At 34.8% G+C, this 16,622-nt stretch overlaps 2 protein-coding genes across 2 annotated transcripts in view; both read left to right on the top strand.

The window, feature by feature from the left end:
* The window catches only part of LOC137818623 (disease resistance protein Roq1), a 29,183-nt gene that overhangs the window by 11,430 nt on the left and 1,131 nt on the right, over nt 1-16,622 (top strand). The window lies entirely within an intron of this gene.
* On the top strand, nt 1,557-5,210 carry LOC137818624 (disease resistance protein RPV1). The gene is given in 9 exon segments (XM_068622151.2): nt 1,557-2,162; nt 2,242-2,359; nt 2,361-3,317; nt 3,413-3,673; nt 3,784-3,835; nt 3,838-4,422; nt 4,425-4,507; nt 4,681-5,033; nt 5,035-5,210. Coding segments are annotated over 9 exon segments (3,012 nt in total). The 5' UTR covers nt 1,557-1,656; the 3' UTR covers nt 5,132-5,210.

The following is a 16,622-nucleotide window of genomic DNA, read 5'->3' as shown; positions in this document are numbered from 1 at the left end:
ATGCTCGACTACACAAGGATCTACCTAGTCGTAACCAACCCGACGAGGCAATCGGCTAGAAGGTCTGATGGCATTTTCATGTGTTCTTCTTGAATCAAAGTAGTGAAAGTGATGCGGAAGCAATGGGTGAGTGAAACAAAGCCCTCCTAGGAGTTGTGTTGGCTTTGAAGGTGCATGATGAGTATGGGTTTGAGAGGTTCGGCCAGCTCAAGGGAGAAAGGTGAAGGATTGAAGTTTATAGCCTAGATTTCTAGGAGAAGTAAAGCTAGTGCACAAAATTGGCAGCATAACAATACTCAATTAAACTTGTCAAATACAATGAGATAGCCTTCCTATTTATAGGCCATCTTGGACGTAAAAGGTAAGCTACTTTCTAATGAAAAGAAAACAAAAATTAAATGTAAAACCTAAGCCATGTGCCATGTGCAATGACCGGCCACACTAACCTAGTTTCTAGAATGTTTCCTTCACAAAGTGCTTTCTACACTATCCTATCTACTAAGTACCCCTAATGGGCCTTTATGCAACAAAGCCTTCTTTTCCTAAACCGTAGCTTGGCTCATGTGTGTGTGAAGCTAGACGGTCTAGGACTTCTTCATAGATGCTCCTTATGTAGCCATGGCTAGACGCTCCCTTGTGAAGCTAGACGCTCCATTTGGAAGACTAGACGCTCCTTTGAGAGGCTAGACGCTCCTTTGTGAAGCTAGTCTTAGTCTTTTGGCTTTCATAGTGTGGTGAGCTTGGGCCCTCTTCCATCAAGGTCAATAGCCCCACTTGGGCTAAACAACCGTTTCAAGTCGTTCCCCTTCACGACCAAATCCCCCCAGATGAAGAGGAAGACAAATACGAAGACTCAGAAGAAGAAATCACTAACCTTTTGAATAGAGTGTAAAACACCTCTCCACAATTCAATACTCGGAATATAACTTGGTATTTGGAGTCAAAGAGAATTAACAAAGATACACACATGAAGGGAACAACTATTTATTGATGTCCTACCACGGGAACGTGAAGTGTCGTACCCCTCAGAATCGTTAGATCTACTCACATCTAATGGGTCTAACCGTACCGACTTGAAACATAGTAGAACCGTCAGATCTATTCACATGGGGCAATTACAATTCTCACTTTTAAGAAACATCATGAAAAGTGTTCCATCAACGTCGAATTTGCAAAGACAAACGTTTAGCCTTGTTCCCTCCAACCTCGAAGGACAAAATGAGCACATCTAGACTCTTCTGGAAAGATTTCCCTTGAGCTTGGGAGGCAAATGTACCGATCGAGGCCAAACGATCATATAACACCAGTATCGAATGTCATCTGACCGACTAGTGTAAATACATCAAGGTAAAGTGGAAAAAAACTTTATTTTTTATTCTTTTAATATTTAAAGAGATACGTGCCTAAAGTAAAAAAAAAAAAAACAGAATATAATTAGAACAATAATATACTTATTAGTGTAATATTTTTTCAGTGGTTCAGAGTGGATTGGTCGAACTTCTTAAGTGGCTAAAGTAAAATGGGTGCTGCGATTCACGCGCTTCCACGACTAAAAAAAAATGCATTAATCTTTGGCTACTTTGAATGGTTTTGTGTCTCTACAGATAATCTTTTTGACTGTGTTCCATTATTGCTTGCTTTCTCTTCTAACACTTCATGACGTCATCAATTTCTTCCATGGAATTGGAGTCTTCATCGTCCAAACTCCCGCAGATGTACGATGTTCTCATAAACTTTAATGGAGAAGACATCCAAAGAAAATTTGTTTCTCACCTCGATTCTGCCCTCTCTGCCTTTGGCTTCACCACTTTGCTTCACCACCCCAATGCACTCAACCCAATTCACATCCAACAACCTATTCTCAATCTCTCTCGTGTAGCCATTGTTGTTTTCACCAAATCCTATTCTCAGTCTGCTTGGTGTCTTCATCAGCTTCAACAAATCATCAAATGGCACGAAACTTATTGCCGGCATGTTCTGCCAGTTTATTACGAAATTCAGCCATCTGATGTACGTCTTCAAATGGGTGATTTTGGTGAAGCCTTCAAAGCAACTGCACACCAAACGTTTTCAGCAGAACAAGTGGAGCATGGTATGTCTAGGTGGAGCCACGCACTCACCAAAGCTGCAAATTTCTTTGGATGGGATGAGAGCAATTACAGGTAAATCACTCATTCACTAAGCTTGTACTTCAACTTTTGTAATACATGACTTGTTCTATAATTGTTATTGACCTTGAAGGAGTGATGCTGAACTAGTGGACAAAATTGTTAAGACCGTTCTTAATTTACCAGTCTTGTCTGCTACTGAATTTCCAGTTGGATTACAATCCCGTGTGGAAGATGTGATTCGAACCATAAAAAAAAAAATCCACCCAAGATGTTACAATAGAGATATGTGGAAAGGGAGGATCGGGTAAAACCACCCTTGCCAAAGCCATCTACAATCAAATTCACGGTACATTCATGGAAAAAAGTTTCTTTGAAGATATGACACGAGTTAGTCAAACAAGAGGGCATGTCCATTTACAAGAACAACTTCTTTCGGATGTCCTAAAAACAAAGGTGGAGATAAGTAGTGTTGAGATGGGAAGAAGTATGATTCGGGAAAGACTTTCTCTGAAAAGGATGCTCATTGTACTTGACGATATGATCCATGAGTACTATCCATTATTAGACCTAAGGAAAAATCGTGGATGGTTCGGTGCTGGAACTGTAATAATCATTACAACAAGAGACGAAGACCTACAGAGTATAGTTGATTCTGTTTTTCGCATAGATCCAATGAACGCAAACGAGTCCCTTGAGCTTCTTAGTTGGCACGCATTTAGAGAAGCAAAACCAAAAAAAGAATACAATGACCTTGCAAAAACACTAGTTACTGTTTGCGGAGGACTACCTCTAGCTCTTGAAGTCATTGGAAGTTATTTATATGAAAGGACGAAAGAAGAATGGAATACAATATTCTTAAAATTAGAGAAAATTCCCAAGCTTGAATTTTATCATATATTGAGACTAAGCTTCGACGGTTTACGCAATCAAATAATGGAAAAAGATTTATTCCTTGATGTATGTTCTTCTTTTGTTGGCAAGGGCAGAGCCAAAGTTATGAAGATCCTAAAGGGCTGTGGAATAGACGCCGCCGATAGTGGAATAAGACTTCTCATAGAGCGTAACCTCATACAAGTTAATAAGAACAACAAATTAGAAATGCATCCGTTCCTACGAGAAATGGGAAGAGAAATTATTCGTCAAATTTCAGGAAAGGAATCTGAGAACAGTGAACTGTGGTTTGAATATGTACTGTCAGAGAATACTGTAAGAACATTCTTAATCTATGGTTTTTAAACTTCTTTTGGAAGTGGTTGCTTTCTCATGTGGAATATATTTGTTTCTTACTCTTATCATCACAGGGGACAAATGTCATTCAGAGATCGCCTGGGAAAATGTTTTTTAGTAGAAGAGATTTCTTCAAACCTTATCCTTTAGAGGTTAGAGACCCATCAAGATTGCTGATACTAGCTGGAGATTCTGAGTATCTTTCTAAGAAACTGACATGGATCCAATTGCAAGGGTTTTCTTCAGAATGCCTACCTAACAACTTTTATCTGCATGATGCAGTAGCGATTGACTTACAACACAGTCTTCTTCGATGTGTTTGGAAAGAACCCCAGGTTTTTATTACGTACCATTTTCTTTTTAAGTTAGTATTTGTTTCCACTTATAACTATTTCGTTTTCTCATTTTCTTCTCTAATATTTTATTGAAAACTGTCTTCATGAAGCTTTTGACGTGGCTAAAAGTCCTTAATCTTAGTCACTCCAAGTACTTGATAGAAACCCCGACTTTTCTAGACTACCAAGTCTTCAGCAGCTCATTCTCAAAGATTGTCCAAGATTGCACGAAGTACACCAATCTATTGGAAGTCTATGCTATCTTATAGTGCTAAATTTGAAGGACTGTACAGGTCTAAGCAATCTCCCGAGTGAGATATATATGTTGAAATCTTTAAAAACTCTAATTCTTTGTGGTTGTCCAAAAATTGACATATTGGAAAAAGATATATTGCAAATGGAATCTTTGATAACACTAATTGCTGAAAATACAGTTGTGAAACAAGTGCCTTTTTCAATTGCATACTCAAAAAGCATTGGATATATATCCCTGCGTGAATGTGAGGGATTGTCACATAATCTGTTTCCTTCTATCATTCTGTCTCGGATGTCGCCAAAAATGAATCCCTTATCTTATATTCATTCCTACATGGATATGGAGGATGATAGTTGGGATGATATTGCACCATTACTTGCCAGCCTTGCAAATATTCGAAGTGTTTTGGTGCAATGTGAGGCCGAGTTTCAACTATCCGAGAAAGTAAAAACTATACTGGTCGAATATGGTGCAAATATTACAAAATCAAGAATACAAAGCATGATCTCAGGTCTTCTCTGACTGGTGTTGGAAGATACAAAGAATCCTTCAATACTGTGATCGATAGAATACCTAAGGTTCTTCTCTAACTTTCCCTTTGTTTATTACCTTTGTCATCATTTTAGCTATTATTTGAGAGAAAATAGAATAATCCTAATGAAATATCTAGTAGAAACTACATATGATACATTTTAATCAAGTATAACATTTTTGTTTAACTAAACATGCCCTTGTTTATGACATGATACAGGTATTTGAAAGCAGTGAGTCGTGTGATGTTTCTCTCCCAGGTGACAATGATCCTTATTGTTTGACCCATATGGGTGAGGGACATTCTGTTTCTTTCACAATACCTCGAGATCATGAGGTGAAGGGAATGGCTTTGTGTGTCGTTTATTCATCAACCCCTGAAAGCCTGGAAACTGAATGTCTTAGAAGTGTGTTAATTGTTAATTACACAAAGTGCACATGTCAGATACACAACCATGGCACTTTAATTTCCTTTAATGATGAAGATTGGCATGACATAAAGTCAAATTTAGGATCAGGAGACAAGGTGGAAATTTTTGTGACTTTCGGTCATGGATTGGTAGTCAAGAACACAACTGTATCTAATATGTAGTGAATTAAATGACTTAGAAAAGGAGCCTGCACCAAAGAAAAATTCTCTCATTAGATTTCTAAAGAAATTTGTAATTTGACTTCTCTAGTAGCTCATTTATCTTCTTTGAGAACAGCAGGATCCTTGAGGTATGGAATTAATCCTTGTGTCCCTTTATTGCAATTTATTTTTTCTCTTCCGTTCCATGTTTTTCTTTGAGTATAACTTACAGATAAGAAATTCATGTTTATCTTACTTGTTTCTATACATTGTGCTTCCTTGGCTTTACTTGAGCTGTTTATTTTATTCTCTTTCTGGTTGTTACTTTTTTCAATTCTTTTCCCTTTTTAGCATATAATATTGCTTTTAGAAATTCTCGTAAAAAATATTACATTATGAAATAAAGATAGCTGCAGTTCGATGATTTGTTATGTGTTTTGCCTTGCTATCTGCTTTGTAGTCTCTGTTTTTGTTTCAACATAAGAAGCACCGTAGCCTCACTCCTTTAAGACTAAATAAACAAAGTTTAATTTCATTTCTCGTTATTTATACTGATCCTATTTGTTTTATTTAAATATATCAATTCTTTTTCATTTACATTTATAAGTTTCTTTACAGTTTTCATTTATGTACAAGTCACGTATAGAAGAATTCTTTGTATCTTCCGACACCAGTTAGAGAAGACCTGCTGCTTTGAAATTCCTGATTCTGTAATGTTTCCACCACATTCGACTAACATAGTTTTTACTTGCTCGGATAGTTGAAACTCGGCGTCACATTGCACCAAAACACTTTGAAGATTTGCAAGGCTGTTAAGCAATGGTGCAATATCATCCCAACTATTATCCTTCATGTGCATGAAGGAATTAATATAAGATAGGGGATTCATTGGTGGCGACATCTGAGACCGAATGACAGAAGGCAAAAGATTATGTGATGATCCCTCAAATCCACTTAGGGATAAGTATCCAATTCCTTTTGAGCTTACAATTGAAAATGGCACTTGTTTCATAGCTGTATTTTCAGCAATTAGAGTTCTCAAGATTGCACTTGTTCTGTATCCTTTTCCAATAGGTCAATTTTCGAACAATCAGAAAGAATGAGAGTTTTCAAAGATTTCAACTTACATATTTCTCTGGGGAGATTGCTTAGACTTGTATAGTCCTTCAAATTTAGCAGCATAAGATTGCAGAGACATCCAATTGATTGGTGTACTTCGCATAATTCATGATAATAGTTGAGAATGAGCTGTTCAAGACTTAGTAGTCTCGAAATGTCTGGGGTTTTTCTAAGTACTTAGAGTAACTAAATCCAGGACTTTTAGACACGCCAAAACCTTCAAGAAGTATTAGAAATGAAAATGAAGAAAAAAATAGTTATTAGTGGAAACAAATACTATTTTTATTTTTATTTTAAGTTGAGTTTTAAAAGAAAATGGCACGTAATAAAAACCTGGGGTTCTTTCCAGACTAATAGAAGAAGACTGTGATTTAAATCAATCGCTATTGCATCATGCAGATAAAAGTTGTTAGGTAGGTATTTTGAAAAAAACCTTTGCAAACTGACCCATCTCTGTTTCTTATAATGGTACTCAGAATCTCCAGCTAGTTTCAGCAGTCTTGATGGGTTTCTTACCTTTAAAGGATAACGTTCGAAGAAATCTCTGAATGAGTGTTGTCCCCTGTGATGAAAAGAACTAAGAAAAACAAATATATTGCTCATGAGAAAGCAAACACATCCAAAAAAAGTTTTCAAAACCATGGAGTAAGAATGTTCTTACAGTATTCTCTGACAGAGCATGTTTTGTTGAAGCCACAATGGACTGTTAATCCCAGGTAGGTTCATTTCTTGAAATTTCACGAATAATTTCTCTTCCCATTTCTCTTAGCAAATAATGCATTCCAAATTTGTTGTTGTTTTTTAACTTTTATGAGGCTACGCTCTATGACAGGATCTACTTTTACCAACAAAGAAACAACATACATCAAGTAACAAATATTTTCCGTTCATTGGATTTATTCAAAAAAAATTCTTAGTGTACCAACTAAGAAGCTCAAGGGACTCATTTGCGTTCATTGGATTTATCCAAAAAAAATTCATCTCTTGTTGTAATGATCATTATAGTTCCTTCACTGAACCATGAACTACTAACCCATAGGTGTAATGGACCAACTCTTTCACATCGTCAAGACCACGAGCACCCTTTTCCCATAAAGTCTTTCCCAAATCATACTTCTTACCATCTCAATGCTTCGTATATCCACCTTTGCTTTTATGACATCTGAAAGAAGATGTTCTTGTGAATGAGCATGCCCTCTTATTAGACTAACTTGTGCAATATCTTCAATAAAACTTTTCTCTGTTAATGTACCATGAATTTGATTGTAAATGACTTTGGCAAGGGTGATTTTACCCTATCCTCCTATTCCACATATCGCTATAGTAAAAAATTGGGTGAATTTATTTTTGATGGTTCGAATCACATCTTCCACACGGGATTGTAATCCAACTGGAAATTTAGTAGCAGACAAGACTGGTAAACTAAGAACGCCCTTAACAATTTTTTCCACTAGTTCGAGATCACTCCTTCAAAGAAATTTGCAACTTTCGTGAGTGCGTGGCTCCATCTGGACATGCCATGCTCCAGTTGTCCTGAAAATGTTTAGTGTGCAGTTGCTTTGAAGGCTTTTTCAAAATCACCTTTCTGAAGACGTACATAAGATGGCTAAATTTTATAATAAATGGCCAAAACATGTCGGCAATAAGGGAAGGGGGGAAAAATATGGGTTATCAATGAGAATCTTTTCTATAAATATGAGAGGATTCGGGAGTCGTGTGAAGTGGAGATATATTAAAGATATCATCAGGAAGGAAGGTGTCATAATGGTATGCTTGCAAGAAGTGAAAATGGTAAATGTCAGTTTAAACAATTGTTGTCAGTTATGGGGGATAATGATATAGATTATCTATACAGTGAACCAGTTAATGGAGCAGGTGGTATTCTTACAATATGGCACAAAAAAAATTTCCAGTGTTCTAATCATATTATTAATAGATGGTTCATAGTGTTTCTTGGGATTTTTAGGGACAGTAATATTCCTGTTGTCATTGCAAATGTGTATTCTTCATGTAATCTTCAAACGAAATTGTAAATGTGGGAGGAATTAAAAGAAATCAGACAAAGGGAACCTTGTAACTCATGGTGCATATTGGGGGATTTCAATTCTATAAGAAGTGAAGGGGAACGAAGAGGGATGAGTCAAGCCAGTGATAATAAGAGAGAAATGCAAGGTTTTAATAATTTCATTGATAGTGTGGAGATGGTTGATATACCCTGTATTGAAAGGAAATATACCTGGTATAGACCTAATGGCAAGGCTAAAAGCAGGCTTGATAGGTTTTTAACCACCTTTGAATGGCTGCAACATTGATCGGGCAGCAAACAATATGTCTTGGATAGACAAATATTTCATCACTGTGCATTGGTGTTAAAATCAAACATGACAGATTGGGGACCAAAACCATTCAGGTTTCTTGACATTTGGCAGGAAGATAAGGAGTTTGACAACTTTGTTAAAAATAAATGGAGAAGTTATACAAGAGCTTGATATGAGAGATGATGCACACCAAGCAAATTCTTTAGTATTATTATGATTATTATTATTATACTTATAATTATTAATAATATTAACAATATTAATAATATGAATATAATATTAATAATATGAATAATATGAATATAATATTAATAATATTAGTAATAATATTAATAATATTAGTAATAATATTAATAATATTAGTAATAATATTAATAATATTAGTAATAATATTAATAATATGAATAATATTAGTAATAATATGAATAATATTAATAAATATTAATAATATGAATAATATGAATATAATATTAATAAATATTAATAATAGGAATAATATTAATAATATGAATAATATTAATAATATGAATATAATTTATTTTTTTATTATTATTAATAATTATATTAATATGTATAAATTATCTTAATAATAATAAGTATAATAAAAATGATAATATGACCAAAGAATTTGTCTAATCTTGATTCAGAGGGAAAGAGTGTGGAAAGTCCATGGGAAGCCACTCTTGATGGAAGGAAGGATGGATGAGTCTATGTAAAGGAATCACAAAGGTGCATGCGTTGAAGAGAATGTAAGTCAAAACATGAATAAACGTAAATTGAACACATACAATTATGTTCACAAATAGATCTTATCATATCATGATTCTCACACAAAACATTAAACATATAATGAAGAAGGAATAGGCACTTACCTTGATCCATGAGTGATCCTAATTGAGCAGTTACTTTATCTCCTTATCTCAATCTATCTCTTAGCAATTCCGTACTTGTCACACACTTTCGTGATGGTTAACCGTGAGACAACTATTATTTGCAGAGACAGAACCCTATAGCCTTTAGTACCAATCTCCATCAGATGTAGGTTTTCCATTAGGTATATCATCAGATATATATTTCTCACATTAACCAATGGGCCTTTATTCTATTATTATTATTAAATCATATTTGGGCCCAAAGCCCAAACTCTAAGTCATGTGAATCACTTTATAAAAATTAATTTACATAATTTCTTACATTCTCCCACTTGACTCATATGAGTTATAATACTTTCATGATTTAATAATTACATAAATGCGCATTTAAAAGGCCTTACATAAATTGGTTCTGTCATTATTTATAATCAAGAATACAGAAATAATAAGAGTCATGGTGGTTACATGTCATTTGAATCAACACATTTCCTTCCATGTACTACTATATCATTCTTTCTCCTTAATATGACTTTATAGTGAGAAATCCATAATAGGTTCAAACATAATGTCATTGTCATCAATAACAACATAATTTGTTTTCCACACCATAATAACATAATTTGCATGCATATACATAAAGTAGAAAACAACATAAATTTCAGAAACTTTATTTATCAATGAGCTCAGAGTGTCAAATAAGCATTAACAACATTCATAATTCACTAGTAGACATAATGCCCATATTTACAACATGACCAGTAAATGTTTTGGGCGGTAACCCTTTTGTTAAAGGGTCAACAATCATAAGATCAGTGCTAATATGTTCTATTGACACTTTATGTTTCTGAACTTCTTCTTTAACGGCAAAGTATTTCAATTCCATATGTTTAGCACCTTTGGAATACTTGTCGTTTTTAGAAAAGAAGACTGCTGCGGAGTTATCACAATAAATTTTCAGCGACTTGGCAATACTGTCAACAATTCCAAGTCCTGAAATAAAATTCCGCAACCAATTAGCCTGAACTGTGGCCTCAAAGCATGCCACAAATTCAGCCTCCATAGTGGACGCAGCGATGACTGACTGCTTCGCACTTTTCCATGAAATCGCTCCTCCAGCTAAAAGATACACTTAACCAAATGTAGACTTTCGTGTATCCACACAGCCAGCAAAATCTGAATCTGTATATCCAATCACCTCAAGGTGATCAGATCTTTTATAAGTAAGCATGTGATCCTTCGTTCCTTGCAAGTATCTTAAAACTTTCTTTGCAGCTTTCCAATGATCCAATCCTGGATTACTCTGGTATCTACCAAGCATACCAACTGCAAAACTAATATCTGGTCGTGTACAAGTTTGAGCATACATTAAACTCCCAACAATAGAGGCATAAGGTATATTCTCCATCTGTTTCCGTTCCAAATCATTCTTTGGACATTGTATGAGGCTAAATTTGTCTCCTTTCTGTATTGGAACAGGAGATGTCGAACATTTATCCATTCTGAATCTCTCTAAAACTTTATTAATATATGCTTTCTGAGACAAACCTAACAGTCCTTGTGATCTGTCACGGAATATTTCAATTCCTATCACATAGTATGCCTCACCCATATATTTCATCTCAAAGTTATTAGAGAGAAACTTCTTAGTCTCACTTAATAGACCAAGATCATTAGTTGCAAGCAAGATATCATCAACATATAGAATCAGGAATATAAACTTGCTCCCACTGATCTTCAGGTATATACACCGATCAACAATGTTTTCCTTAAACCCAAAGGACACAATAGTATCATTGAACTTAAGATACCATTGCCTAGAAGCCTGTTTAAGCCCGTATATTGATTTCTTAAGTTTACACACCATGTGTTCCTTTCCTTCTTCAATGAACCCCACTGGTTGGTCCATATAAACATCCTCTTCTAAATCCCCATTCAGAAAAGCAGTTTTGACATCCATCTGATGCAACTCAAGATCATAATGAGCTACTAATGCCATGATAATTCTAAAGGAATCTTTCTTAGAAACAGGTGAAAATGTCTCCTTATAATCAATGCCTTCCTTTTGAGTAAAACCTTTGGCAACAAGTCAGGCCTTGTAACGTTCGATATTACCATGAGAGTCACGTTTAGTCTTAAAGACCCATTTACACCCGACTCTCTTGCATCCTTCTGGCAATTCTATAAGGTCCCAAACATCATTATGTGCCATTGATTTAAGCTCATCTTTCATGGCATCTAACCACTTATCAGAATTATCATCATTGACGGCGTCTGAAAATGAAACTGGATCATTATCAATACTTAAGTCATTTTCTGACTCTTGTAGATAAACCACATAATCATTCGAAACGGCAGACTTTCTTTCTCTTTGAGATCTTCTTAATAATATTTCTTGTGGTTGTTCTACTACAGGTTCATTGTTTTCTTCATGATCATTAATTTGTTGTTCTTCTTCATCGTTGAGTGACTCAACTACATTAGGAACAACAATACTTGAAGTAAAGGTACTAGTTAAAGGAACTTGTACTCTAACTTCCTTAATCTCCACATTTTGTGAAGTATTACTCCCACTGGTTTCACCATTTTCAATGAACCGTGCATTTCCAGATTCAACAATTCTTGTGTTATGGGTAGGACAGTAAAACATATACCCTTTTGACTTTGCTGGATAACCAATGAAATATCCACTGATTGTTCTTGCATCCAATTTCTTCTCTTGCGGATTGTATATTCTGACTTTTGCCTGACATCCCCAAACATGCAGGTGTCTCAAACTGGGTTTCCTTCCTGTCCATAATTCAAAAGGCGTCTTTTGAACTGCCTTACTAGGAACCCTGTTCAACAGATACATGGCAGTTTTTAAAGCATACATCCACAATGAAACAGGTAAAGTTGACTTACTTAACATGCTCCTAACCATATCCATTAAGGTTCGATTACGCCTTTCTGAAACACCATTTTGTTGTGGTGTACCTGGCATTGTGTATTGAGCACAAATACCACGTCTCTCAAGGAACTTAGCAAACGGACCAGGGTGTTGTCCACTTTCATCATATTTTCCATAATATTCACCACCTCTATCTGACCTGACAATTTTCACCTTTCTGTCTAATTGCCTTTCCACTTCATTTATATAAACTTCCAAGGCATTCACCGCTTGCGATTTTTCATGCAGTAAATAGACATAACCATAACGTGAAAAATCATCAATGAAGGTGATAAAATACCTTTCTTTATTGAAAGAACTTGCATCAAAAGGTCCACATATATCAGTGTGTATAATTTCAAGAAGCTGAGTACTTCTTGTGGCTCCCTTCTTTGTGTGTTTTGTTTGTTTGCCTTTAATACAATCCACACATACATTTAGATCAGTAAAATCCAAACTTGGAAGTATTTCATTCTTTACCAATCTCTCCATCCTTTCTTTAGAAATATGTCCCAAACGTTTGTGCCACAAGAAAGCAGAACATTCATTCACTAAACTACGTTTAATGCCAACATTATGATGCGAGGTCATAAGAGTTTCAGCGTATAGATTATCGAGATTCAATCTATATAATCCATCATAAAGAGTACCAGATCCAATCAAATAGGTACGCTGATATAAACTGAAACATCCATTCCCAAATTTAAAAGAGTATCCGGCAACATCAAGTTTAGACAATGACACTAAACTCCTAGATATACTAGGTACGTAAAAAGTATCCATCAGGTCTAAATAAAATCCAGTGTCGAGGATTAAACGATAAGTCCCGACTGCTTCCACTGGAACCTTCTCTCTATTCCCCATGAAGACAAACTTTTCATTTGGCTTTATGGTTCGGGTTGAAAGGAATCCTTGCATCATGTTAGAAACATGAGTTGTGCTTCCAGAATCAATCCACCAAGAATTATGTGGAACTTCAGTTAAGTTTGATTCAAAACATACATAATAAGCATTAAAGTCTGGAACAGACGTAACCTGCGAATGTAAGGCTACAGGAACAGATACTGCAATCACACATGCTTAACATTAATACTTTGAGTCATAAACTAAACATACTATACAGATTCAGAAAACATTCTATGTATACTAATGTTCTCCTTTGGGAGATCCATTAATACACAAAACATAATGATGCTAATAGTATTAACTTTATTTGGCAAGATGTATGCATTAACTAGAAACACTTGTTATCTTTGGATATACAAGCAAAACTAATAACACATACTCACTACCAACAATCATATTAATTATAAGGACAACTAATCAACCTTTGGGTGATCCATAATGCCCTATAATAATGAATTTCCATTTACCCATATATATAAATAATTTAGCATCCATTCTATAGGTAATTGGAATAAAATTTATCAGTAATCTGGAATTAAATAAAACTTAAAGATTTGATCACTTTGGTGATTACAAATCTATCATACAAATAATTCCATAAATAATATCATTAATTGAAATAAAATTTCATCATCCATAATTTGGAATTAAATAAAACTTAAAGATTTGATCACTTTGGTGATTACAAATCTATCATACAAATAATTCCAAAATTTTAATTTAAAAAAATAATACATAAAGCGGAAAAATAATTTTTCATTCCTCACTTTCAATCAATTAATTAAACTTTAATTTAATCAACATAATAAAATTTCATTAAAACTTTAATTAAACTTTAATTTAATGCAAATAAAATTACATTAAAACATAATAAAATTTCATTAAAACTTTAATTAAACTTTAATTTAATACAAATAAAATTACATTAAAACATAATAAAATTTCATTAAAACTTTAATTAAACTTTAATATAATTCAAATTGAATTAATTAAGAATAATAACATAAAAAAATTTTAATTAAAATTTTAATTAAACATTAATCAAAATAAAATAAATAAAATAGAAATAAAGAAACATGATGTGCAGAGAATTACTCGTACACGGTCCACTATTTTTTATTTATTTATATATTATTTCATTATTTTATATTATAATACAATTATCATTATTTTATATTATAATACAATTCCCTTTCATGAAACCCTAAAAACCAATCACAGCCACCACCTTTCACTTTATCATGAAATCCAATCACAGTTACCACGCATCATGCGGCAACTACCAGCCAAGGACCACCGCGCGTTGCCAGCCTTTATCTCGCGCCGAACCACCGCGCGACGCAGTCGCTCTTTCTCTCCAACCCCGACGCCATTGCGCGCGAACAAGGTCCAGCGACCACCGCTCGCGCTGCGCAACCACCGCGTGAACCATCGCTGGGCGCGGAGGTCAGAAAACGAAGATACGCCGCAAGCGCAACGGCACCGCGTGTGCCACCATGCCGCCACCGCACCGCGTGTGCCACTAGCACCGCTGCAGTTATGGGTGGTGACGGAAAAACGCAGGATGACAGCGGCGAAGGCTTGCGATCCCACTTATAGGTTCATAGGGTTTTACGCCGTTAACGACATGCATAAACCCTAATTTTAAAATTAGGGTTCTTCAATTGGGATTAATTAAAATTAGGGTTCTCTAATATTGATGGCTTAGGACAATTAGGGAATTATTATAGAGGAATGAAAACCTTAATTTATAAATCCTAGGGTTCTTTAAATTTTGGAAAAGCGTTAATGGAGAATCACAAAAAATGAGCAACGAGGCTCTGATACCACATGTAAGTCAAAACATGAATAAACGTAAATTGAACACATACAATTATGTTCACAAATAGATCTTATCATATCATGATTCTCACACAAAACATTAAACATATAATGAAGAAGGAATAGGCACTTACCTTGATCCATGAGTGATCCTAATTGAGTAGTTACTTTATCTCCTTATCCCAAATTATCTCTTAGCAATTCCGTACTTGTCACACACTTTCGTGATGGTTAACCGTGAGACAACTATTATTTGCAGAGACAGAACCCTATAGCCTTTAGTACCCAATCTCCATCAGATGTAGGTTTTCCATTAGGTATATCATCAGATATATATTTCTCACATTAACCAATGGGCCTTTATTCTATTATTATTATTAAATCATATTTGGGCCCAAAGCCCAAACTCTAAGTCATGTGAGTCACTTTATAGAAATTAATTTACATAATTTCTTACAGAGAATACAGGTCCAGCGGCCGATTTTTTATGTTTGGTTTTGTTGCTGGCTGGGGGAGGATTGATGATGTTGGTGTTGCCAAGGTTACGAGACTCTATTTAGTGTAAGAATTGAAGGAATATTCAGGTTTAAAGGAAGATGCCATGTTACTTTCTCTATCACTGGAATGGTCCCAAGATCATGTTTTTGTTACAAACACTAAATAATGATGAATGGTAACTTTGTAGGAGCTGGGAACAATTGAACCGAACCACGCAGATGTTGATCTTGGAGGTGTTGGTAAAACCTTTTCTAGTGTAAAATGCTTCTTTGGGTGTTGTTTTATGTAGGAATGTAGCTGTTTTTTTTAGGAATATAGGTGCAGTTTTTTGTTCTGCTGTAAGTGTTTTTTATAGGTGTTGTTATGGCAGCAACTCTTTTGGTTTTTGGGGCTTTTTTGTGGGAATCCTTTGTCCATTCATGGTGAAAATATCTTGCTTTTTTAATACGGGTTGGGATTAATTTTATTCTTTGCTGAAAAAGAAAATAAGTTTGGTGTCATTTGATTATTTGTTGAAGTTGATGAAGACACCAAGCAAATTGAGAATAGGTTTGGGTGAAAACAACAATTGCTACACTGAGAGATTGAGAATAGGTTTGTTGGATGTGAATTGGGTTGACTGCATTGGGTGGTGAAGGAAAGTGGGGAGATTACATTTGTATCTTGGATCATTGTTGTGATGTGAAGAAGGTTTTAAGGTTATCAATTCTTTTGTTCTTCATTTGTATTGAACCCAAGTGTATTCGAACTTTATTTTTTCTCCTTGTTTTATGTTGTAAACAGATTCAGATAGAGTTTCTGAATTTTGTGTGTGGTTAAGAGTGTTTCATGTTCTTGGGGTTCAAAATCAACACTTTTTGTTGTTCTCGTGTAATCTTGTTTAATTGTTTTTAGTGAATTTGCAGTTGTGTGCTGAGGATTGGATGTAGCTCTTGGTTAAGAGTGAACCAATATAAATCTTTTGTGCATTATCTATCTATCTTACTCTGATATCTGGTATATGGTCTACTTTACAGTGTTTTGCATGTAAATCAATTGATTGAATTCTCGAAACAACTAGTTTATATTTTGATAAAATTGCTCTTGTGCTTTTTACAATAAATTGAACTAGTAAATCAATTAGTTTATTTA

This window comes from Phaseolus vulgaris, chromosome 10 (assembly GCF_051622355.1).
Source record: "Phaseolus vulgaris cultivar YP4 chromosome 10, ASM5162235v1, whole genome shotgun sequence".
In the NCBI taxonomy this organism is placed as follows: domain Eukaryota; kingdom Viridiplantae; phylum Streptophyta; class Magnoliopsida; order Fabales; family Fabaceae; genus Phaseolus; species Phaseolus vulgaris.
Note: the sequence above shows the minus strand (reverse complement) of the source record. Positions and strands in the feature narration are given on the sequence as shown.